The sequence below is a fragment of the Melopsittacus undulatus genome, chromosome 4 (genome assembly GCF_012275295.1).
Source record: "Melopsittacus undulatus isolate bMelUnd1 chromosome 4, bMelUnd1.mat.Z, whole genome shotgun sequence".
NCBI lineage: Eukaryota > Metazoa > Chordata > Aves > Psittaciformes > Psittaculidae > Melopsittacus > Melopsittacus undulatus.
Genome location: NC_047530.1, coordinates 22,577,992 through 22,601,055, shown reverse-complemented (window position 1 = coordinate 22,601,055; position 23,064 = coordinate 22,577,992). Strand labels below are relative to the sequence as shown.

Sequence of the window (23,064 nt, the reverse complement as noted above, 5' to 3'; positions counted from 1 at the left end):
TCCTTACAATCGGTGTGTGGTCTCTGGATGCAGCACCGTTGATGTAACGGCATTAGGGTTGATGTCAAATGGGCAGTTAGACTTACTTACCCATCATGCCAAAATAGATGTGCTGAGGTGGGCAAGGGACCTGCGACAGGAAACTTGAGAGGTAGAGTGTTTTTATTTGGGAGAGTCGTGTGTTTTGTGAAATTTTTCTATTAATTAATTCATGGACCTTGTGAGTCAGTCTGGGTTAACACCAATGCTTACATAAATGGAAGCAGTACAGTCGTGTAGCATGGGAAGGTGGATAGTGAAGAGGGTGGGAGCAAGCTGATCCCTTTGAGGCTCAACCCCTGAAGTAATGATGTTTTTTCTGTCTGCCAGGGTCAAGGAAAACACCATATTTTGTCTGTTAATTTTGGCAAGTATGTTCAGTGTGTTGTACTGGCTGAGCAGGCTCAAAGGCTGGATTTCTGGCAGTGAGTCAGTGGAGGTGCAGTGACAAACTCAGGACTAGATGCTACCATGCCTCAGTTGACTCATAGGAACACTTCTGAATGACCAAGGGAGAGCCTCGCCTTCTCAGATCTCCTAAAAGCTTCCTCCTTGTTGGTGTAGTTGGATAATATACTTTTCGTGTAGTATAAGCAGCTGATTTTTCACCTGTAAGTTCCTGTTGTAGCACAGTAGTTCCATGGCTTTAATGAAGTACTGAAGAGAGGTGAATTCATACCAACAGCATGCTGTAGTGGCCTGCAGAAGGTGCTGTGGTATGGGTTCATAAAACTTTGGAAACGGTATTTTCTGTGAAGGGGTGAAAGATGATGTGAGATGTACTGGCCAGCAAGAAGCTGCGTGGGCTTGTAGCCGTTTTCTGGCCCCAGATGTCTGTGAACCACAGAGCTAAGATCATTTATCTTCTGAGCTGTCTGGAGTCTTCTGATTGTTTTCAGTTTTTTGAGGGTTGATTTGTTTGGGGAGGGGTGTTAACAGAAGCAGGCACTTAACTCTTCCTTCCAGTAAGTGTTTATTCCATGAAATTCACTGATACGCTAATAGTAATGTTTGCCCTTTGTGTTTAAGTATTATGAAAATGATCAGGCTTTAGAAAGAATGTGTTTTAGCTGTTCTGTTAACTCGTTTCTCGTTTTATCTTTATTTCAGCTCTTCAGAGAAGTAAGAATAATGAAGATCCTAAATCACCCAAATATAGGTACCTTGTTTCTTTCACACAATTTCCAACTCAGGAGAAATTTAGCATTTTCACTGTTAAAATTGTTGTGGTATGATTTTAAAAGATGATTCTACTCTAGGGTTTGAATTTCATGTAGGGTAGCAGTAATAAATACTTTTTAAGAGCTGTGTATTCAAACAAACAAACCAAACCCAGAACACTTTTGTCCCTTTGCATAAAACTTTTGCTGTATAGCTAACTGATAATTTTGTTCCTTTTGAGCGTAATACTGATTTTGACTCAATTCAGGCTCTCATTAAAAATAAGCATATACCAAAACTAAAAAGTGATCAGAAAGTTGTTTTGTATTACACTTTGAAATGATACAGTGTTGTCATGGGACTGCTAGCAAACTGACTGGTAACTCATTTGTCACCATGTATGTCAGTTCAGTGCATAAAAAGGGCTTTTTTCTGATGCTCAGATCTTTGAAGTTCTGTTTCAGTTACTTTTCCCATGTATGGGAAACAAAGTATTGTTTCTTGAGAAAATTTGTTCGGTATGAGTTGACAGTATTTTCCATTTAAGAACAGAACAGGCTTCTTTAGGGTAGTAGTCTGATGTTGTCAAGCAGTAAGCAAATAGTTTGTGTCTTTGACAGAATTCTCTGTGGGGTTAACATAATACTTCTGCAACTAGTTAACTGATTAATAAATGGCTTTTTTTTCTAGTGAAGCTGTTTGAAGTCATTGAAACTGACAAAACTCTCTATTTAATAATGGAATATGCAAGTGGGGGTAAGTAACTCTGCTGTGATGGCACATATAAATAAACTGCCAAGTGGGGGAAAGTACTTGTTTTCTTTAAAGTTTTGCTTTCTGTTTCGGCTAATATTAATGTCATGGTAGTGTAAAATATTAAGCAAAATCTTTAATATTCTCTGTGACTTCTTTGTGCAGTATGATCAGTTGAAACTTGTAAAACTAACTTCTGAACTTACTGCAGCTTAATAACATTTGCTTTATATTCACAGCTGAAATTTAATGGGAATCTTTATTTGTTCATCGATTGTTCCTGTCCCTAACAAATACCAACCTTCTTAATTTATTGTACTTTGCTCCATGCCTCTGTGTCCTATTTTTTATAAGATAATTGGTAAAAACATGTTCAGATAAAACATTTAGTATTTATTTAGCTGTTGCTTTCAGAAGCATGAGTACTGCAACTTCTGGGGTTTTTAGATGTTGATGACATTTGACGTGCCTTAATCACAGACCTTCTACTGTCAAGAGCTGTAAGCTTAGCATTACACCACTGTAGGAAGAACTAAACATTTATTCCTGATTGGTAGGGGTGGGGAAAACATTCATCATGCCATGTCAGACATTTTCACCAGACCTAGAAGTAAGGTATTTGGGCTTAAATTGCTCCTTGCTGGCTAAAACCTAATAGCACTAATTTTATTAGTGTGACCCTTTAGCATGAGTAGCTGGTAATCTCAAATAGTAGAGGCTTTTCTTTAATTTTGGGAGGGAGATAGGCTTCTTTTCAGAGAAAATCATCATTAAATTATTACTTGGATGTTAGATTCTGTGAAGTTTAATGAATTACTGTAAATCAGGTAATGATTCTCTACCTGCCTGTGTTTTCTTCTAGCAGCTCCCTAAATGCTCAGCTATGATTTGTCTAAACAAAGTTTGTAAAATACCAGTAAAATATTGACTGGTACAGGTGTTTGTGGAGACGTCTTTATGCTGTTTGATGCTACTAGACTTAAATGTGAAGACCTATTGCCATCTAGTGATTAGCTTCTAGGAAATAGAAAGGCCAGCAGTGAGTCTCTTCCTCCTAGTAATCAAGAGGTACATCCTCACTGGTCTAAAAGGCCATGAGCAGTACCCTTTGCATGTGCCATGTTGTGCAAGAGAGGAACACCTGTAATCTCAGTGGTAGGCATCAATTTCCCCTATTTCCACTGTATCGAGATACTGGGTACACAGGATGCATGTAAATTCTAGGCTGCATAATGAAAGAAACTGCTGCTACAACTGTGGCACTTCGCATAAATTGTGAACAAGTCTCTCTGTGGTGTATTTTTTCCTGAATTACAAAGAGAGTGTTCAGGTTTCTTCCTTCAAGGATTTGAAGAAAAAGCTGTGAAATACAGCTAGGAACATCATCTGAGTTGGGTATTAAATAATACACTACAGAGAGAAGTTAAGCTATTTTATAGAAAATCCTCATATTCCCTCAGATTGCTCAGCTGTTACTTTTGCTGCTGTATGATTCTGGGGTTTTTATTCCATTTGGATGGAGTTGCTTGGTTCACAAAATGGAGTTACTCAGCTCTGCCCTTGTGAGGTGGCGATCTACAAAACAATGTTTTCTTTCTTAGAGAATTTACATACGTGATCCACTTCTAAAGTTTCCACTAATTTTGCATGTTAGCAAAGAATTCTTAAAGCAGCCTACTAGTCTGTCTTTGTAGGAGTTCTTATGTATATGACTTGGTGTTTGGTAAAGAAAATCTCTCATGCTCTCACAAACATGTCAGTGTTTCACAAGCGAGTTGGCTGCTTGTAAAGTTACAGTGTTGCAGTCCACATTGACTTGATATAAATTGACTAAATGAAAAAATGCCCAAACACAAGAGATCTTTAGTACTGCTTTAGTAATCTACTTTAGTCATCCATAGCCGTACAACACTGGGCTTGTTCAGGAGTAGTACTTTCCAGTGTATCTTACAGATCTGGTGGTTCTGTGATGGATTATGTCAGTGTGTCCAGCTAGGTTCATTATTGTGACCTTCCTTGCAGGTTCCTCTTCCAAGCCTAGGTTAAAGCTAAGGTTTCTGTTTTTTTTTTTTTTTTTTAGAAACATTTTATGCACACTCACAAAGAAAAATTCTAGTGCTTGTACGACAGTGTTTACAAATATCATCAGGTATTCTCATATATGAAACTTTTTTTATGGGGCAAAAGGAAATCATTATGAGAAAGTCTGTGAAGGGACTTGTGTCATCTTTATTCACAAAACAGAAATATGTTGCTCAGTTCCCATCACAAATAATAGGAAGAATATTTTTTTTTTCTATACCCAGTCAGTCATTATTGTGTAGAGATGACAGTGTAATAAATTGTATAGCAGTTGTGCCTTTTTCTCTTAAGCTAACTGGTGATAATAAACTTGAAGTACATTTCAGTGAAGCTGCTGTGGGCAACTGCTAGAGAGAATCTCTGCATTTTGAAATCGGCATTAATGCATCTTGTTATTGAATTGTAGGGGAAGTGTTTGACTACCTGGTTGCACATGGAAGAATGAAGGAAAAGGAGGCTAGAGCTAAATTTAGACAGGTATGTATTACATTCCTATGCATCAGCTTCCCCTGTAACCTCAAGTTTTTAATGCTGAAACGAGTAAAACAGCTGTCCTTTGCATTCGACTTCTAGTAACGTTCAGCATGTTGTGGACTTATAGCCCTGAGTAATAAAATACTTGGGTTATAGTAGTACTTCAGAGGGGTTAGTAGTCCCTTCAGTGGTGCTAGTTTCCTTAGCGCTGTGTGCCAGGGTGTCCAGGATTGCCAGAACACAGTGACTGCTTTATTTGGAAGTGTATTCCATTCCAAAATGCATTTCCTCTGGGTGATTTCATATATCCTTAGTTCAGCTGGTCTCTAATGTTCTGGAAGTTATTCAGATGTAGCAGGCTACAAATACACCAGTTTCAGAACGCAGGCAATGCATGTAACAGGAATCTATTCACAACCACTTGCTTACATGAAAAGGTGCAGTTTAATAGTTGATCTAAATAGTCACTGAAAAGTAATTTCCAGGCTTGTTAGTTCAGCTTTTTTTTATGATGGACAAACTAGCCCTGAAAAGATGTTGAATTTCATTGATCTGTAAAAAGCATTTCATCCTACAGAAAAACGGTATTGAACATAAGCAAATATTCTTGCATAACTAATTTAAATCCAAATCTCTGCTCTTGTAGCATCTAGAGTTCCAATTGCAGATCTAACTGGTCTAATAACTTTTTGGTTTCTGCTATTGTGCAGAAATTTGTAAATGCCTACTTTATTTTAATCCCTTCAGTCACTTGGATAACCTAGATAATGTTGTGAAAAGTAGTAAGTATCAAAATTATGCTTAATGAAGTGAAATAATGAATAGGGACAAGAGTGTTTTATTGAATAGTATGTAGGGGTTTTAAACTGGTGAAATGTAGCAGTGACATGACAGTTTCAGTGTTGGGAGGTTATAACAGCTTCACTTCTTAAGCTTAGCCATGCAAAAGTAGAAAAAAAATTGATGTAATATATGAAACTTCCAGGAAATTAATCAGTGACTTTCACAAAATGCCTTGTAAAGAAAACGTTTACACTTCTCTAGTGTAGGTGTTGTGACCAAAAGGAACAATTTGGGAAGAAGGAAACTGTGCCACAACTGTTTTGCTCCCTCTTTGTCATACACTAAGAATTGTGTGAAAGCAGTAGAAGGAATAAGGTCAAAAGTAGCAATGGAAGTAAAGAAAAACAGAACTGTATTTAACCCAACATAAGGAATGTATTTGTGAGATTCTTGTTCCTTTGTTTTCTGTCATCTCTTTAAATCTTGTATTTATTCTCTTTAATCTTTTGGAAGAAAAAGAAAAAAAAAGTCACAACAAATAATCAGGACAGCCCCAAAGTGGCTGCAGACTTCATATCCCCAGAAGTGATTTGTCATTGCTGGGGTTATACAGCTTGGTAGTAAGGAAAATTTTTCTTCCTCTTTAACAACATGTTATATTCTTCTTAAAGCTGCTTCCCTCCCTTTCATATTCTGGCAGGTAGAGAGCTTGCTTTTGTGATTGAGGGTTTCTGGTGTGTGTTTCTGTGCTGTGTTGGAGTAGATGTGATAGGTTGTGGAGCAGTTGTTCCCACTTCAGCCATCTCTTCTAAATCCCAGACTGTTGACTTGCTCTTTGTAATGTCACTTGAAGAGCTTCAGAGTAACTTGAAAGGATTTGCTGTTCTCTTTCAGATGTGAATATTTAAAACTTCTACTGGTATGGTTCTCTGTTCTTGATCCTCCATTTCTTTTGTCAGGAGCTGTGTGGAAAAAGATCTTGCAGTAATTCCATTGAAAATTGCATGTTTGTTCAACAATTACCCTCCCCCCCCTTTTTTTTCCCTAACAATTCAACTGCCCTTTAAGTGAGAACTTGTGGAAACAGGTCAAACATGTTTTACAGGTACACTCAGTGCTTAATTTTATGGGATAATGTGGGTAGTACAAGATATATGTAGCTTCATTTTTCAAAAACAAATGTGTAGGGAAAGAATTTGAAAGGTAATTACCTGCTGAGCTGGGTATTTGGCTTACCAAGAGCTGATTTTTACGCACTTCAGATTGTCAGCTTGGGTTTTTTTTGTTTGGTTGGTTTTTTTTTACATTGGTAGAGTAAATGCTGTTTATAAAGATAAAGAGATGGCCTCACTTGAATTCACTGAAATACAAGGAAGTGTGTTTTCAGTTTTTTCTTACAAGTTTTATCTCCTGGTGCAGGCAGCTGTGCTCTGTCCTTCCTTAACAGCTAACTTCAGACTATGGAGCTCAACCAGTTTTGGAGAACCTTGATCTCAAGGATGGGAAGTTCTTGAGAGCTGCAAAAGCATGAGCAGCAGGACAAAAAAGAGAGAACCTTAGTAATAACTCAAGGAGAGGATCTATAGCATGAGCTCATTGTGCTTTGCTGGAAAGAAGAGCAGGCATGTAGGACAGGAGTCAGGCAATTTTGATCAGAGCTTGGCATTTATTAGAGGTTAGGACTCTGGCTGTGGGACAGTGTCAAAGGAAACGAGATCTTACTGGGTTTACAGGTCATAAAACTATTCATTTTACCTTGCTGTAGTCCCAGAATAGCTTCATATTGCTTGTAGCCATTGTTGGAGGGAGAATGTTCTCTGTAGGCTTTTTATCTGATTCAGTGCAGCTGTTTTTATGTTAGAGACTTAGAACATAATAGGGAATTAATTTTTTTTTGTTGTTGTTGATTCGCTAACTGGCTTAACAGAGAGTGGCTCTCTAAACTGAAGCAACAGTTATGCCTGTGGTATTGAACTGAGTTCTTACAGTAGGTTGTATTATATCTTGTTTTCAAGTCATATTTCATCTTTCAGTAGATGGGATTTCTGGATCAAACACTTGTGTTTTATCTGAGAAGGCACTTCCTTTCTAGCATGCAAAGAGCAGAATTTGGTAATTCTCTCCTCTGCTTGTTAAAAAAAAAGAATAAATCTTTGTTAGTTCAGTTAGTTATGCATAGTTCGGGTTTTTAGCAGGAAAAAACAATGTCGTGCTTGACAAGGAACACAGGAGAGAGTACAGACACCAAAAATACAGCCATGCTCTCTGCAGTTCTCCATTTCAGACTCCTTTTGTGCAGCCATGTGTGAGAAATTCAAATCCAGAATGTCTTGCATTCTTAATGTCACCTCATTTTTCTTCCGCTATTACAGGCTTACAAGCAGTTCTGGTTCAGTCTTTTTTTCCACAGAAAAATCTGATTCAGGGGGAAATCCTCTGAATGAAAAATTCATGTGTATTTATTCCCTCACTTTACTGCAGCCAATTAGATCTGGCCTCCTTTCCTCTTCCCACAGTTTTCATGCAGATGGAGTGTAGAATTTTTAGTGCAAGTAGATGTTAGGACAGGTCTTGGAAAATAAAAATGGTCCACAATGTGGAAGGGACCTTGAGAGGTCATTTATCTATCCTTTTGTCATTTAATCCTTATGAAGAATGCTTTATCTGCCTAGAGATAACTTATTCTTTAAAATCGGTGATTATACAGAATCCCTCCCAAAAATGAATTTCAGTGCTTCAGTTGTTGCTTCTAGCAGAAAAGGTCTGCTTTTCTTCCCTTCTTCTTCTCACCTGCCAAGCATCAGCAAATTTCTCACACTGAAGTAGGCTGGGGGTGAAGGAGCTATCAGTGGAAACAGTGATGGAAGTTGGAAGAGAAGGGAGTCAATCCAGTGCAGCTTTGTGCTATTTTTCATTCAGTTATGAGAGCTGTTCTTCAATTATTAATGCCATATGCATCGCATTATTTCCTTTCCATTTAGATTGGACTCATTTCTACAGTCTCTGTGCTATTCTGTTGCAATGCAGAGTAGCTCAGAAGCATCTATAAAGGAAACTAGTGATTGATCATCTGATAGACCTTCTGCTCTTAGCTGGAGTAAAAGCAGTTTAGGAGCAAGTGGTATGGTACCATGTCTCAGCAGTCCTGAATAAAGCTTGGGGTGTTTGTCATGCTGTCAGCGTTGGAAGCCCCTGCAGAGTGAGCTCGTGACTGGCGCTGAAGTAATGGTAGCAGAGAAGAAAGAAAGGAAAACCAAAAGGGTGGTACAAGTGGTGGCATGGGAGCACTTCAGCAGTTTCAGTAACTGTAAGAAGCTGAACTTGGAGTCTGTAAGAAGGAACCAATATATGAAGGAACAAGCAGAAACAGATTGAAAGTGAATGGAAATATTTCACCTTTCCATAAATTGCTTGGTTTCTGAGGTGGCATTTTTTTCATGTGTGTGATTCAGTAATACCGTGGCACAAAGACATGAACACTGGTGTTTTAAGTGTCATGCAGAATTGACTGGTAGGTCAGGCAGGTCTCTGACCTACCAAGAACCTTACTTACCTTACTTTAACCTGCTCTAAATACAGAGAGAAAGACGTATTGTTCTTACTAGTACAAGAGATCCTTCTGCTGCGCTGGGCAGTCTGATGATGAGGTTTTTTTGTACAGTAACAATACCTCATCTTTCTGTCTTGGACACCTTGTTAAGAATGGAAATACATCATGTAAGCATAGTTATTACAGTAAATTACTTTTACGTGCACTTTATGTGCAGTTCCACTTTTAAGAAGTTGTAACATCTGCCTCAATTCTGACCACGTGTGCGTGACAGTAAAATGTGTTTGAGCGCATTTGTGATCATGTAACAATAACCCTTCCCATACATGTAGAGCTGCAGCAATGCTTCTGACTCTAAAGGAATGTACTAGGACACTGGACTGTGTAAATAGCTTATATAGCTTGCTATATAAAGCAGGAAAAACTCGATGATACTTGGAAATTATGATGGAAGAAATTATTGTTACATGTGAGACATAGCGTTTTTTCCATTGACCTTGCTCTTGTTGTACAAAATACAATCAACCGTATACCCTTTGACAGCACACCTGAGATACACAGTTGAATTTCACTGCAAAAGTTTTGACAAACAAACTGTTTCCCAGTAGTTTCTCTAATAGCTAAGCCCATTTCTTACTCTTTTCTTTCCATGCTGTGGCATGAAAAATCGCCTTTGGAGAGGGCCTGGAAAGCTTCAGAGGGAAAGCTTTTATGGCTGTGAATAGTATTGGAATGGAAATACTTCAGTAACCTTTCTGAAAGTCATTGCTTCTACTGGTCTATAATTAGCCACAAAGGAAAAAACAAAATTCTCTTTCAAGTGTAGTAGAAATGAAATAGATCAAATAACATACACCTAAGTTACTTCGCAGCTTTTCCCCAAATATGTTGGTCACTGTAATAGTTGGTTAGGTAGCTCTAAGTTCATAACTTTAGTAAAAATGTTGAACTTTGTGATTGAAACTCTGGTTTCTTTGAAATGTCACTTATATAATTGGACTTGTTTTCTATCCAGATAGTATCTGCAGTGCAGTATTGCCATCAAAAGCATATTGTTCATAGAGATCTCAAGGTGAGTAGGAAAAAGTGTGTGAAGTGTGTACCAGCTTCTGTACCTGTGGGTCTGATCTTTATTGCACCACTAAAATGTAGTATAAATTCAGTTTTCTGAGGTTTTTTTTTTGCATGTGTTTTGAGGAATATTTACAGTATTGTAAGTTTTGAGAATGTTTACAGTATAGAACCATTTCAAGTAAAAAGGATTTGTAAGGCTTTTATTTATTATTAATTTAATGGCTGCTGAAAGATTGTATCTCACCCTGTGGTCATATTCAAATCTGATACAGGTCAGTGTTAACTGAGAGATCTAAAAAGAAATAAGGGTAGCTTGATAGAGGTATGAAGGTATGAAAGGTTCTGGTCTTGGACCAGTCATGATGATGAAACTGAGGTATGGCTTCTTTGTAGCTTAGCATGAAATGATATGTCCCTTCTTTAAACTGTGCCTTTTATATTAATAGTGTTGCCACATAACTTGCTTAACATAAAATATCTTCATGATGTCAAACTACCCACCACCCTCTTGAAAAAAGTTTAAAGGTCATGTGTATTACCAAACTTTTGCAATAAAGTAAGGATAGTGATAACTGTATCTTGTTTTCATCCTAATGTATGAAAATGTAAGTTACAGTAGCTCAGGATGCATTTCCGTGGAGAAAACAGATAGGTGGTAATAACACAGTTTTCAGGTAGAATAACAGCTCCCATAGTCTGAAACCATTGTAGAGAGATTTTTAAAATAAGGGATCCATGAATGATAGACTAAAGTGTACCAAAAGACTTTGCAAATAAGTTAATGTTAATAGGTATTCCAGCTTTTTGCTTTTTAAGAATGAGTAAAAACAGACAGTAGCATTCTAAATCAAAGTATTTTATCTTTCAAATCATTCTTTCTTTTCCAGGCTGAAAATCTATTGCTAGATGCAGATATGAACATTAAAATAGCAGACTTTGGGTTTAGCAATGAGTTTACAGTCGGAAATAAACTGGACACCTTTTGTGGCAGCCCACCATATGCTGCCCCAGAGCTCTTTCAAGGGAAGAAATACGATGGACCTGAAGTAGATGTTTGGAGTTTAGGTGTTATTCTTTATACTCTTGTGAGTGGATCTCTTCCTTTCGATGGACAGAACTTAAAGGTGTGTTTTTGTAGAATACGTTGGGCATGTTTATCTAATGTTTTAAGTTATTTGCTGCCTACAGCTTACAGGCTGTTCTTCTGTTACCAAGGAACTTCGAGAAAGAGTGCTCAGGGGAAAGTACAGGATTCCTTTCTACATGTCCACTGACTGTGAAAACCTCCTCAAACGTTTCCTGGTGCTAAACCCAACAAAAAGAGGCACTCTAGAGGTAATGGCACAAAGAAGGTGCATCAGAAAGCTAGACATTGTATTTTGCAAACTGTATTCTTGAGCTGTAACGCATTATTGTTATACCATTCCTGAATAGTTTATTTGGGTTAGGTTTGGGGCAGGGAGGTTGTTGATTGGAGTATATGACTTTTTTTTAAGATTTTATTTACTATGGTTACAAAACACTTGACTCCACAGTTGCTTTCAAAATAAATGTGAGACTACACTGCATATGTCATACAACTTTTCCTGAGGGATTACCTTGTTGATTCCTGCATAAATAGATTATAATTTCTACATTTTCGAATGTGAACTGCAGTTACTGGCTACTAGGTTATGATGTGTTTGCCTTTCACCCACATTTTGTATCATTATGGAGGAGAAAGGCCAAAACAATACTGACTTTCATGGACATCCAGAGTTGAGCCTGGACCTACTAGATTTGAGAGTTGGCAAACTGCTCCTGGTCTGTGTTACAGGGTTTTAGCATTCAGCTATGTGCTAGAATAGAATGCAGCTGGTTGGGAAGCAGCTCAGCTTGATGTACATAGTTGATTCTCCTCACTGGAGCAAAACAAAACTGAGTAAGTGCTGGGGCCTGTTCTGGAAAAGAAAAATTAGAGAAGTCCTTAGTGTTCGGTAGGTGAGGGAGCTGTTATTTCAAGGGCTTATTTTCTTTGCTGGTAAATACATTGTACCAACAAACCCCCCCCTTTTTCCTTTTTTTAAAATTTTTATAGCAAATCATGAAGGACAGGTGGATCAATGCAGGGCATGAGGAGGATGAACTTAAACCTTTTTTTGAACCAGAATTAGACATCTCGGACCAGAAAAGAATAGGTAATGAAGTCTTTTTCAGAACATAATACTGTTTACATGATGGGTGGTTGGGTTTGGTTTTTGGCTGTTTTTTTTTTTTAACTTGCCATTTAGGAAAAAGTTACTAATCTTTTGATACTGATATTTTATCAGGCTTATGTTCTCACACTTAATTGATTTGTTTAATTCTCTAAATGTTCCATTTTTTCTCTTCAACTTCAGCACTCAGCCAGCCTAAACATCAGAGTGTTTCTGTTACTTACAGAATATGTATTTGGTTTTTAGATATTATGGTGGGAATGGGATATTCTCAAGAAGAAATTCAAGAATCACTTAGTAAAATGAAGTATGATGAAATCACAGCTACATACTTACTACTAGGAAGGAAATCATTGGAGGTAAGTGCCATTCTTACAAATGAAACAAAGGAATCGGAAAGGGCCCTTAGTAAAGTGAAAAGCAAAAATTAATTCAGTAACTATAGGCAGTTGCATTCCTGCCCAAAAGTCCATTACACTTAAAATCATGTTATTCTCCTCATCAGTGTCAACTATCCAAATGACACTGTGTTTTTGTTCTCACCCTCATATGAGTTGGTAAACTCTTGCTTTTATGCTCCCCAGAACTGCTCTGCTCGATCAGCAGTTACTCCTCTTTGCATCCTAGTTACTGTCCTGTCTAGTCTAGGATCTCAAGTGCAAGTGTGCCAGCTGTAAATATTTTAAGAGAACCAAGGACAAAACCTGTCAACCTAAAAAACTTCTTGCATTGTAGATTACCTTTCTGTATGATGCTGAGAGGGTTTGACATCAGTATGCTGCTCTTCATTCCTCTGCTGGAGGAGTTGATGTGATGGCTTCTGCAAAATACATCCTCTCTGAGGAGACGTTACTGTAGTAGAGATACAGATACTGAAAATAGAGATAGATTTTCTCTATTGGATTGTCCTTTGAGGAGCTGCAAATTCTGTTGAACTTTACCTAAGAAAGTTGTACAAGAATCTAAGAGAAGTTGGGACCTCTGAGCAACTTCCTTGCTGTCACAAAACTTTCTGTGTAGTAGAGCCATCTTTCTTTTGCTTCCCTATTAATGCTCCCATAATGTGGTAGATGTTTAATTTGTTTTGTCTGAACTCCTTGTTTTAATATTCTCATTTGTATTGTAGTTGGATGCAAGTGATTCCAGCTCCAGCAGCAATCTTTCACTTGCCAAAGTTAGGCCAAGTAATGATCTTAATAATAGCACTGGACAATCTCCTCATCACAAAATTCAGAGAAGCATATCTTCTAGCCAGAAACAGCGGCGGTACAGTGATCATGGTGAGCAATTCTCATTTTCAGTGTTGCAGAATATAGTGAGTTCGAGTTCTGTTCAGTTTCTGAATTTGTCTCCATCCCCCAAAGGTAAGGAGTGTAATAACAACTGTGTAGCTCACAGCATGGTGGTGAAATAATATACTGAATAACTAATACTTTTTAAAAATTGGTTTTATTATAAAGCTTTCAAAGACAGCTTCTAGAGGAATGCTGAGTACACCAATTTAATTCTCACATTCTGCTTTGTGTTGTCCCTTGCATTCCTGACTGTGCTGGGAAAGTCTTGTTACACAAATTGAAGAGAATGATTCAACTCCCTTTTTCATAAAAAACACATCACCCATGCTTTTGTATGTCTGTTCAGCTTTTGTTTTCTCTTGACACTGGTAGGTCAGCTTGTGTCTAAAACTTGAATGTCAGTTTACCAATATTTCTTGTTTCCTGAGGGTAGTGTCACGTGATTGTCCTGCTGGAATTAAATTTCTAAAGAACAGTGATTCACACAAACTTGGAAGTCTTCTGCTTAATGAGTATACAGACAGTAACTTAGGATTATCTAAATATCTAAACATCTTCCTGCTCAAACACTTAACTCATAAAAGGAGTCTCTCTTCAGTACTACCTTTTAATATCTCAAGTGCATTCAGAGGTTGGTTTTCTTAAGGATTCTTCTGGGATTATGGTTACCACATTTTGTGATACTTTTTAATATATATGTTTTACATATATGTGTATGTACTTTTCGAGTATGTACACATACACTTTTTGATGAAGTGTTATTAAAACACCAGCTACAAAGTTGATATATCTAGATTATGTCCTTTTCTATGTCTTCTGAGGAAGTATGATTGAGGCAGCAGAAAACACAGTCCTGACATCCCCACAGGCTTCTTCCAGTGTCCAGGAACCTAGTAAAGCAGGAGGAGTTTGGGACTGTTGAAGGGGCTGCCCCATTCTCAGGTGTGCTGTTCCTGGCACAGCTGGGGAGGCTGGTGGCAAACTGCAGCTGCTTCTGGCCTTTCCAGAAGCACAGGCCACAGGCCATTAGAGCTGATGGTGGCCCAGGGCTGTGTCACAGTTTTATCGGAAATTAGCTTGAACAGCGTGTGTCAGGTTTGTGCTAAATGAAGAGTTGTCTGGTTTGAATGAGTCAGTTACTTATTAAGTGTCTTTAAGATGATGGGTTTTTCCTAGCAAGTCAAACCAGTGTCAGTACTCAGACACCAGAAGCCTCCATGAAATGCATGGTTCTCTCATGGAAATCAAGTAGTATCTTCACATAGAAAGGCTTTTGTTTTTCACAGTATTGTACTGTTGTCCAAAATACATTTCATTTTGATTAACTTAAATAATTATTTTTTTTTCAACTCTGATTCCCAGTATCCCCATGATTCTTATGCGTGAATACATTTCCACTGTAATGAAATATAGCTACTGACACACAAACTTCTGACAAGAAAAACTATTTTCCTGTTTCTTTTATTTGTTTTTTAAGCTGGACCATCCATCCCCTCAGTAGTGGCATATCCCAAAAGAAGCCAGACTAGTACTACAGACAGTGACCTCAAAAAGGAAGGAATTCAGTCAAGAAAATCCAGCAGTACTGCAGTTGCAGGAAGAGGAATTGCACCAGCTAGTCCAATGCTTGGAAATGCCAGCAATCCCAATAAGGCTGATATTCCTGAACGTAAGAAAGGTTCAGCTGTTCCTAGTGTAAGTAAAAACACTTATTTATTGCGAACGTGAAATGTTTTTGAGGGGTAAAAAAAGTGTTAAATCTGTGATTTATCAGTGGTGCTGATTGTAGTTCTCATTCATCAAGAGTAAATGTAGGTATCTCATATAGTTGCTTTTTTTATTCCTCCATCAGTCAGCTACTCAAGTTACCCCGTAATAATTATGGAGTTAGTAGGTATTAATAGTTAGCACTAGTAGCTGTTAGTGAACAGACATAATTTGGGTATTTAAAAAATAATAATAATAAAAAAACCCAGGAAGAAAGACACTGAACTCAAAGGCTGTCCACTGAAATTTTGCATAAGTTATTTCTGATACCAGCTACGCTTCTGTTGCCTCTGTACAGAACAACGAAATCTCTGTTTTTATTATCCTGTTTTACAGTTTCGTGTGTATAAGGAGCCACCTAACCTTTGCTGTCAAATAGGCTATTCGAAGTCATAGTTACGTATATTAAGATTATCAAAGAAACGTAGCTCTAGAAACATTCAAAAGTGTAATTCAACCTGTATTTAAAATGAGTGTGCCTGGCTTTTTTTTTTTTTTTCTTCTGGGCTTCTCTCACCTGCCCTAAATCTCCACAGCAACAACAAAAAAAACTTCACTACAGTGCATAACTAGTGAATTTACAGGGTTGAGCAATAGGGAGTGTGTCAAAAGACAGAAAATTCTTTGTTCCTTTTGGCTTTTAACATGTATGCTCTGTGGTGCCTCCCTCCGAGGCAAAGTTGAAATCTGTTTTCGCATAGTAACTCTTGAGTCTTGTAACATTTAATTTCTGAATCTTGGGGGTTTGTATTGGAAAAACCTCCTTTTTTACAGGAGGAGTAACTTCCCAGTCCCTTATTCAACTTGCATTGGAGTGGTTTAAGTTTTTTGTTTGTTTTGTTTGTTTGTTTTTTTAAACTTATCCCACAAAACTGTTATGTTTGGTCATACACTCAGCACCCTTACTTAGAACAAAAGAAAACAGAACTTCCTGAGCTCACAGCTTTTAGACAGCCTAAAGCAAAAGAAGTGAAACAGGATTTGTTTTACTTTAGCACTGTATTGTCGCTTGGCTCAGTGGCTGATAGTGACTTGGCTGGAGGATCTCAGAGAGATTCCTTGGAAAGACACATCTTCTACTGTAGCAGCTGTTATTCATAAATGTGAACAAGAAAACACAATTTTGGGCTACCTGCTCTTTGCTCTTTTTTGATCATCTTACATGACAGATCTTAATTACTGAGTCTCAAAATGAGTAAGATACTCAAAATAGTTTTGTCCTGAATTGAACTTCACTCAGTACTGTGTAGTACTTTATTCAAGAACTTTGCATCACCATTCCAACATATTTTACATTTAGTATCTTTAGTATTTTGATCTGGTGTTCTACACCACTCCCGAATTCTGGGGTTTTATTCCAGTAGTCTTATTTCAAATTTCGTGCTACTTTAGCTGAAATAAAATCTGAGGTTGTAACCATAGGGTACTTATCTACTCAGTGGGCAGTTGAGCCAATTGATCTTTTACAAGCAGTGGTACAAGGTGGTAAACATGGAATTGGATTTGTGATGTTACTCAATAGTTAGTGTTTAAAATTGTCTCTGTTCTTAGCTCTTTAGTCAGTGCAAACTCTAGCACCCACTTCCCCCAGTAAAGATTAGTCTTTTGCTTTCTGGCATTCTGGGGATGTGGGGGTGGAGGGAAGAACTGACTTCTTACACAGTTCCTGGAACTAATTAGAGAGTTTTATTTCTTAGTTTTGTCATGCATCTAGAAGGAAAAAAAAAATGTTGGAGTTACCATATTGTCCTGAAGTTGAAAAAGCTTTTGAGGTAGAGGGATTTTGTTCTTCCTGAGCACTTAAGTCTTAGAACCAGTGATACAATGAGAAAATTACTGAAGATACAGAAAAATACTGTTTAAAAAAAAAAAAAGGCAAAGTAGTAGAACTGGTCTTCACTGCACACCCTTAGCCAGGTGTGTGCTGTTCTTATTAAATAACAAAACTTGCAAGTATGCACTTAAGGATAAGAGTTGTGCTTGTAGAGTGGAAAGCTAAGTCTGGGTTGGAGTAAGGGGCTCCAAGCTGTACTTGTAAAGTTGACATTGCGTTTGAACTCTTGCAAATTAAATAATTCTGCAGGCTGAACAAGTGCACATCAAGAACCTGAAGTTTATTGGGCAAATACCAAATTAATAACAAAACCCTGCTACAGGCGTTGCATAGTTAGCAGCAACTAATAACTCCCTGCTTTAACAACTCCTTGTTTATTACTCACAGCTTGGATTTTTCCTCAGTGCTTGTAATAAGGCTGCCCTGGAGCCCTTAGCATAGCTTTAGCATGACTGGAAGAAGAGAATAGATAGTATGTTTGGAAAATAATTTAGGACCAAAAATGTACTAGTGTCCTTAAGTAGATAGATTGGTTCATTACTGTAAGTCAGAAGCTGATTGTTTGAAAGTTTTTTCATCAGACCTTGCCCTGGTGTCTCTTAGTGTGAAAATAGCCTGCCTAAGCAGTGGGCACAAGACTCTAAGAAAAGAGAAAGACTACCACAAATTGATCCTTTGTGCTGTGATCGGACCTCGTGTATATGTTCAGAAGTCTCAACATGTGCTTTTGCAGTGTCAACACCTCCTGCAAAAAAGGCAGGTGTTGCCACAAGGATGAACTTACATAGCTAACCCTGACCCTAGGGGTTGTCACTCAGTCAGGGAGTGTGGTGTGACACCAGTTTCAAGCTTCGTGTGCTGTGCACCTGTCCAATCTAGTCATGTCAGGTGGGCTGATGCCAGGCTTATAAAGTTTAACCATGACAAGTGCAAGGTCCTACGCCTGAGTCATAGCAATCCCAGGCACAGCTACAGGTTGGGCAGAGAAGAGACTCAGTGCAGCCCTGTGGAGAAGGACTTGGGGGTGCTGGTTGATGAGAAAATGAACATGAGCCAGCTTCAGTGTGCACTCACAGCACAGAAAGCCAACTGTATCCTGGGCTGCATCAAAAGAAGCGTGACCAGCAGGTCAAAGGAGGTGATCCTGCCCTTCTACTCTGCTCTTGTGAGACCTCACTTGGAGTACTGTGTGCAGTTCTGGTGTCCTCAGCATAAAAAGGACATGGAACTATTGGAACAAGTCCAGAGGAGGGCCACGAGGATGATCAGGGGACTGGATCACCTCCCATATGAAGACAGGCTGAGAAAGTTGGGGCTGTTCAGCCTGGAGAAGAAAAGGCTGCGTGGAGACCTCATAGCAGCCTTCCGGCATCTGAAGGGGCCTATAGGGATGCTGGAGAGGGACTGTTCATTAGGGACTGTAGTGATAGGACAAGGGGTAATGGGTTGAAACTTAAACAGGGGAAGTTTAGATTGGATATAAGAAAGAAATTCCTTACTGTTAGGGTGGTGAGGTATTGGAATGAGCTGCCCAATGAAGTTGTGAATGCTCCATCCCTGGCAGTGTTCAAGGCCAGGTTCAATGAAGACTTGGGTGACATGGTTTAGTGTGAGGTGTCCCTGCCCATGGCAGGGGGGTTGGAACTAGATGATCTTAAGGTCCTTTCCAACCCTAACTGTTCTATGTTTCTATGTCCAGAGATTAATAGTCTGTAGCCTTGCTGAAGAAAGTCATAGCTGAAGAACTTCCTCAATGAATCATGAAAGGTTGTACACTAAAAGTGTAAAGGCACCTAAAACCATGACTATGTTCTTGCTAAAACTAAAATTTGAAATCTTGAAATGCTCAGTCTCCTCTCATGACCTCTGAAATATGAGTCAAACAGGAAAAAAATGTATCCTGATCCATGTGTCTGTGCGCTCCAGAAAGTGATGGGAAAGGGCATCTTTAGAGTCCTCTGCTTTCAGATACAAATACCAAAATTTGTCTACTCCCAAATCTGTCTTTAAAGTTTGATCCAGCAGAGATTGCTGACTTGTCTTTCTAGATGTGCAACATGACAGTACATTTTAATGTTATGTGGTATCTTCTCAAGGGAAACAAGTGTTTAATGTTCCAAGGCAGCAGGTGGAAAGAAGGAAGCCACCCATAATTGTGCGGATTTCCCACCAGGAAAGCACTGTTGGATATTCTGGGTGCTTTATTCTCTGATGTATTCAGGAACACAGAACAAAATGATACACAAATATTAATATGCAGTACTTCAATGTACCATTGGTTTGCAAGGGCTCCAATAAGTATCTTGCACATCTTGACCTCTCAAGAACATATGAATGAAACTTTACCTCACATGCACAGCTTTCATTGCTGGCAAATTTACTAAAGAGAGAGGAGCTTGTGTAATGAGAAATGTTAGAGTAGAAGAATCAGTGGTTTGTTTGATTTTAAGGCAATGGATGTGTAAGGAATGAAGTACAGTGAAAGGACCAGGAGGACTTTTGGTAATGTTTTGCACATGCCTCTCCTTAAGGATTATCTAGTGAAGAGTATTTGAGAACCCTTGAGACAACTTACATACATCTTAGGATTTAATTAATAGTTCTGCTAATCTAAAATACTCTTAATACTCTATACATCTTAAGACCAGGAGATTGTGCAGTTCACTTTTTCATTTTTATTTGTACATTCATGGCAAGATGTGTAACAGGTCAGCAGTCTTCTAAATAGACAAGATGGCTTCATTGTTCAGTCTGCAGTTCATTGCATTGCTTGAGACTCCCTGTATAGGAAATACATTGCCTTAAGGTACTGGAGGAGCTTTTGCTGGTTATTGGGAATACTCCACTTTAACAGTTTTTTTTCAGGTTCGGAAGCAAAAAAGGTTTGGCTACTCTCCTTTTGTGCTTGAACTAGTTTTTCCCTTTTTTTTTTTTATCCTCCTTCACATCATTCTCTACTGTGACCATTTACATTTACTTTTCTTATTGCTATTTTAAAAACCCACTGAATTTCCCTTGTCTGTCATAGCAGTAATTCTTCAAAGAACTCCAAAAGGTTAGTTGAGCATGAAGTCCCCTGCCTGATTCTTAGTGGCCATCCTTACACAACATGCTTATCCAGGTGCTGACCAGTCATTCCCTTAAGCTAGCCTCTTCCAAGACTTTCCCCAGCAGTGATGTTCCAAGTTAATAGCCTGTGTTGCTTCCTGCTTTGCCCTGTGATTCTTTTCTTCAAAGAAAATTTTAAAAGGTTTTTTTTCCACTTTCCAATCAGATTGTAGTTTCCTGTATTATATTCTTGGGGTGGGGAGAAAAAATATAAGGCTTGCCAGCTTTTATTTACTCTACAACCTGGGGGTGCATGTTTATCTCGACCACCATGCTTTCTCCTACAGTAATTGCATCTAACTTTTTATAACTTTGTTATCTGTGAATTACCTAGCTTCTCAGTCGTTCCTGGAAAGTTGACCGCCAACTTGGGCATATCTCCACCCTCTTTCTCTGTAAAGACAGAGGCAAAGTAATTCTGTTTCTTTTCTCCCCTCTAAAGTAAGGTCTGTAGTTTAAGTTCCCCTGGTTTTCTTATCCTCAATGTATTATGCCTGTATTTAAATGTATATTTTTTTAAGTCTTATTAAAATTCTCTGCAATTTGTCTCTTTAATTTGACTTATTCTTCCGTGTTTTAAAAACTTTTGTAGTGTTTCATAGTGTTTTAATATTTAAAAGTCCATGTTTACCTTCCCACTGAATTTTACCACATTTGTTTCTTAAGTCTTTGCTTCTCCTATGTTGTTTACGAGTATGATTTTTAACTTAAAGGAAAATTCTACAATCTACAAGTGGTAAAGTATTTCAAAAATAGGTTACAAAGACATAGGCTATCCAGATGTAGATGAGTGCTATACATGCTGAGAACTTGTAATTCAGAATTAATGGTAATTCTGGTAATTAAAAACTTCAAGCTGTATTAATTTTGGGCCGTCAACATGAAATGCAAGAAGAATTTGTTAGAATTATTTTTCTGATTGTATTATTTCTTAAAAATACTGGAAGGTGTTTGTATATTAACTTAATTACTGTAAGTTTTATAACTCTGTAGAACTAGCATGAAGTAAACCAGCCTTCAATTACATGTAGACTTAACCCCAGAAAAGCCTTTTGTGGGGAATAACAAACCTATGTTTTTTAATTGTAGAATAATACTGCCCCCGGAGCAATGACACGGCGCAACACATACGTTTGTAGTGAAAGAACCACTGCTGATAGGCATTCAGTGATACAAAATGGCAAGAAGAACAGGTATATAAAATGTCTTCCTATGGTATATGTCTCTTGTCTTCACATATCCAAAAAATTATAATACCTAATTTAAACAAAATCGGTAGTATTCCAGTGTAATTCTTAATCAAAGGTGAGTACAGAGCATTATGGAACACCTGTAAGTATGTTGTGTTATTTTCTGGGTTTGTTTTGTTGTTTTTTTTTTCCTGTACTTAATACATAGTCTTTATACTTGGAACATAAAAATAAATTCCTGGTTTCTGGTTAAATACATGTAATTTTTACAGCCTTCATGTTAAGTCACTTGTTACCTACTGTGGTCAGAAAAGGTATGCTTGCAGAAGAGGCTTGTTTAGCTTGAAACTACAAAGTTCATCTCTCTTGGGCCATTCTCTTTTTACATTTCACTCTAAACTGTACTCTGTTGGGATCATTTGGCATACTGTTTTTTCTGTGAAAAGTAGAAAGTCATTTTTTCCTGAGTGAAGAGTTGTCTTGGACCAGTAATGTTTTTTTACTTATGTTTCGTAGTCTGATTTCTTCCCAGTGTTTGCAGAACTCATCTTGAAAAGGGAAGCACTGATATTGCTGTAGTCTAAGTGAAAATAGAGAAATAACAGGTTTCCTCTTACTTTAGTGAATGAAAGCCTGGCTGGAGCATGCAGTGGAATTTGAGTTAACAAGTTAGTATGTTAGCAATGTAGCCACATCTAGTGCCATCTTTCCCTGTGTACCAAAGACTGAGGAGAGTTGTGGAAAATTAGTATAATAGTAAACACAAACATTAGGTATAGATTAACAGTTGTGAAGAACAAATGTTTTACCACCAAATTTCCCAGCTGGCTGAGGCGTTTTAAGTTCCAACCAGCTGATCTTCGCAAAATTTTAACTTGTCTCAAAAGCTGGTAACAAGTTATTGACTGTTGCCAGAAGAGAACCCATAAGCTAATAGTGCTTAATAAAGGTGCTTAAGCTTGGAGGAATGTGTACTTCTCTCCTACTCTTCACAATTTCTCTGTGCCTTCCTAATTTTATGATATATTGTAAAGGGTGAGGAAAAAAGTACTTTTCTTCTTGCTCGTGTTGAATTTGGTGAAAGATCTATCTTTTTTGCACAGAATTTTTCCCCTTCCTTTTGGCAGTTTATAAGGAAGGGTGTTGAAGTTGTGATGTTGAAAGGAAAGTCTGTCTGACCCTTGATTGATTCCTGGACCCTAGGGATAAAAAATGTGGTTTTGACCCTGTCTCTTCCTCCTAGCTTTCTGCAAACTGAAAGTGATTAAGGAAAAAGTCAAGTGTAAGATTGAAGAGTGCCAAAAGTCTGGCTGGCCAGCTGGGCCTGCAGTCAACTTTCTTGTGAATTACAGCACTGCTATTTGGTACTGTCTCTTAGTGTGTCTGTCTCAGCCTTCATTGCTTAGTCCCTGTTAAGGTCACCAAGTTTGTTTAGATTAAAGCTTACCATCCCTTCATTAATGATATGTAAATAGCTTTTTTTTCTTTCCAGACTCTTTGAAAAAATGAATCTTTCTGTCCAAAGTAGCTTTAATAGATTTGATTACTTAATTTCTTAGTTTAATAATATTTTTGTTCATCTTTGAGCTAATACCATTTTTAAAAGTTTGAAAGTTACTAGATACTGTTTACTAGGAATGCTTGAGATTCAGATGTCCCATTAATTTAGGAGTAACTTCATGCTCCTAAGTAGCTATCTTTAGAAGTTACTTTTTTCCCAGCTGTGGGTTTCTCAGCAAACTGCTGTCTTTTCAGTTTG

The 23,064-nt window shown here is 37.9% G+C and overlaps 1 protein-coding gene across 11 annotated transcripts in view; it reads left to right on the top strand.

Annotated features, from left to right (window-relative positions):
* The window catches only part of MARK3 (microtubule affinity regulating kinase 3), a 62,163-nt gene that overhangs the window by 24,723 nt on the left and 14,376 nt on the right, over nucleotides 1-23,064 (top strand). For all 11 annotated transcript variants that reach the window (XM_031049351.2, XM_013129159.3, XM_031049357.2 and 8 more), the window contains 11 exons: nucleotides 1,150-1,198; nucleotides 1,891-1,956; nucleotides 4,442-4,512; nucleotides 9,858-9,914; nucleotides 10,804-11,040; nucleotides 11,132-11,251; nucleotides 11,994-12,093; nucleotides 12,358-12,470; nucleotides 13,238-13,391; nucleotides 14,884-15,101; nucleotides 21,205-21,308. In XM_031049351.2, the coding sequence (XP_030905211.1) occupies nucleotides 1,150-1,198; nucleotides 1,891-1,956; nucleotides 4,442-4,512; nucleotides 9,858-9,914; nucleotides 10,804-11,040; nucleotides 11,132-11,251; nucleotides 11,994-12,093; nucleotides 12,358-12,470; nucleotides 13,238-13,391; nucleotides 14,884-15,101; nucleotides 21,205-21,308 (1,289 nt within the window). The remainder of the gene's footprint in view (nucleotides 1-1,149; nucleotides 1,199-1,890; nucleotides 1,957-4,441; nucleotides 4,513-9,857; nucleotides 9,915-10,803; nucleotides 11,041-11,131; nucleotides 11,252-11,993; nucleotides 12,094-12,357; nucleotides 12,471-13,237; nucleotides 13,392-14,883; nucleotides 15,102-21,204; nucleotides 21,309-23,064) is intronic.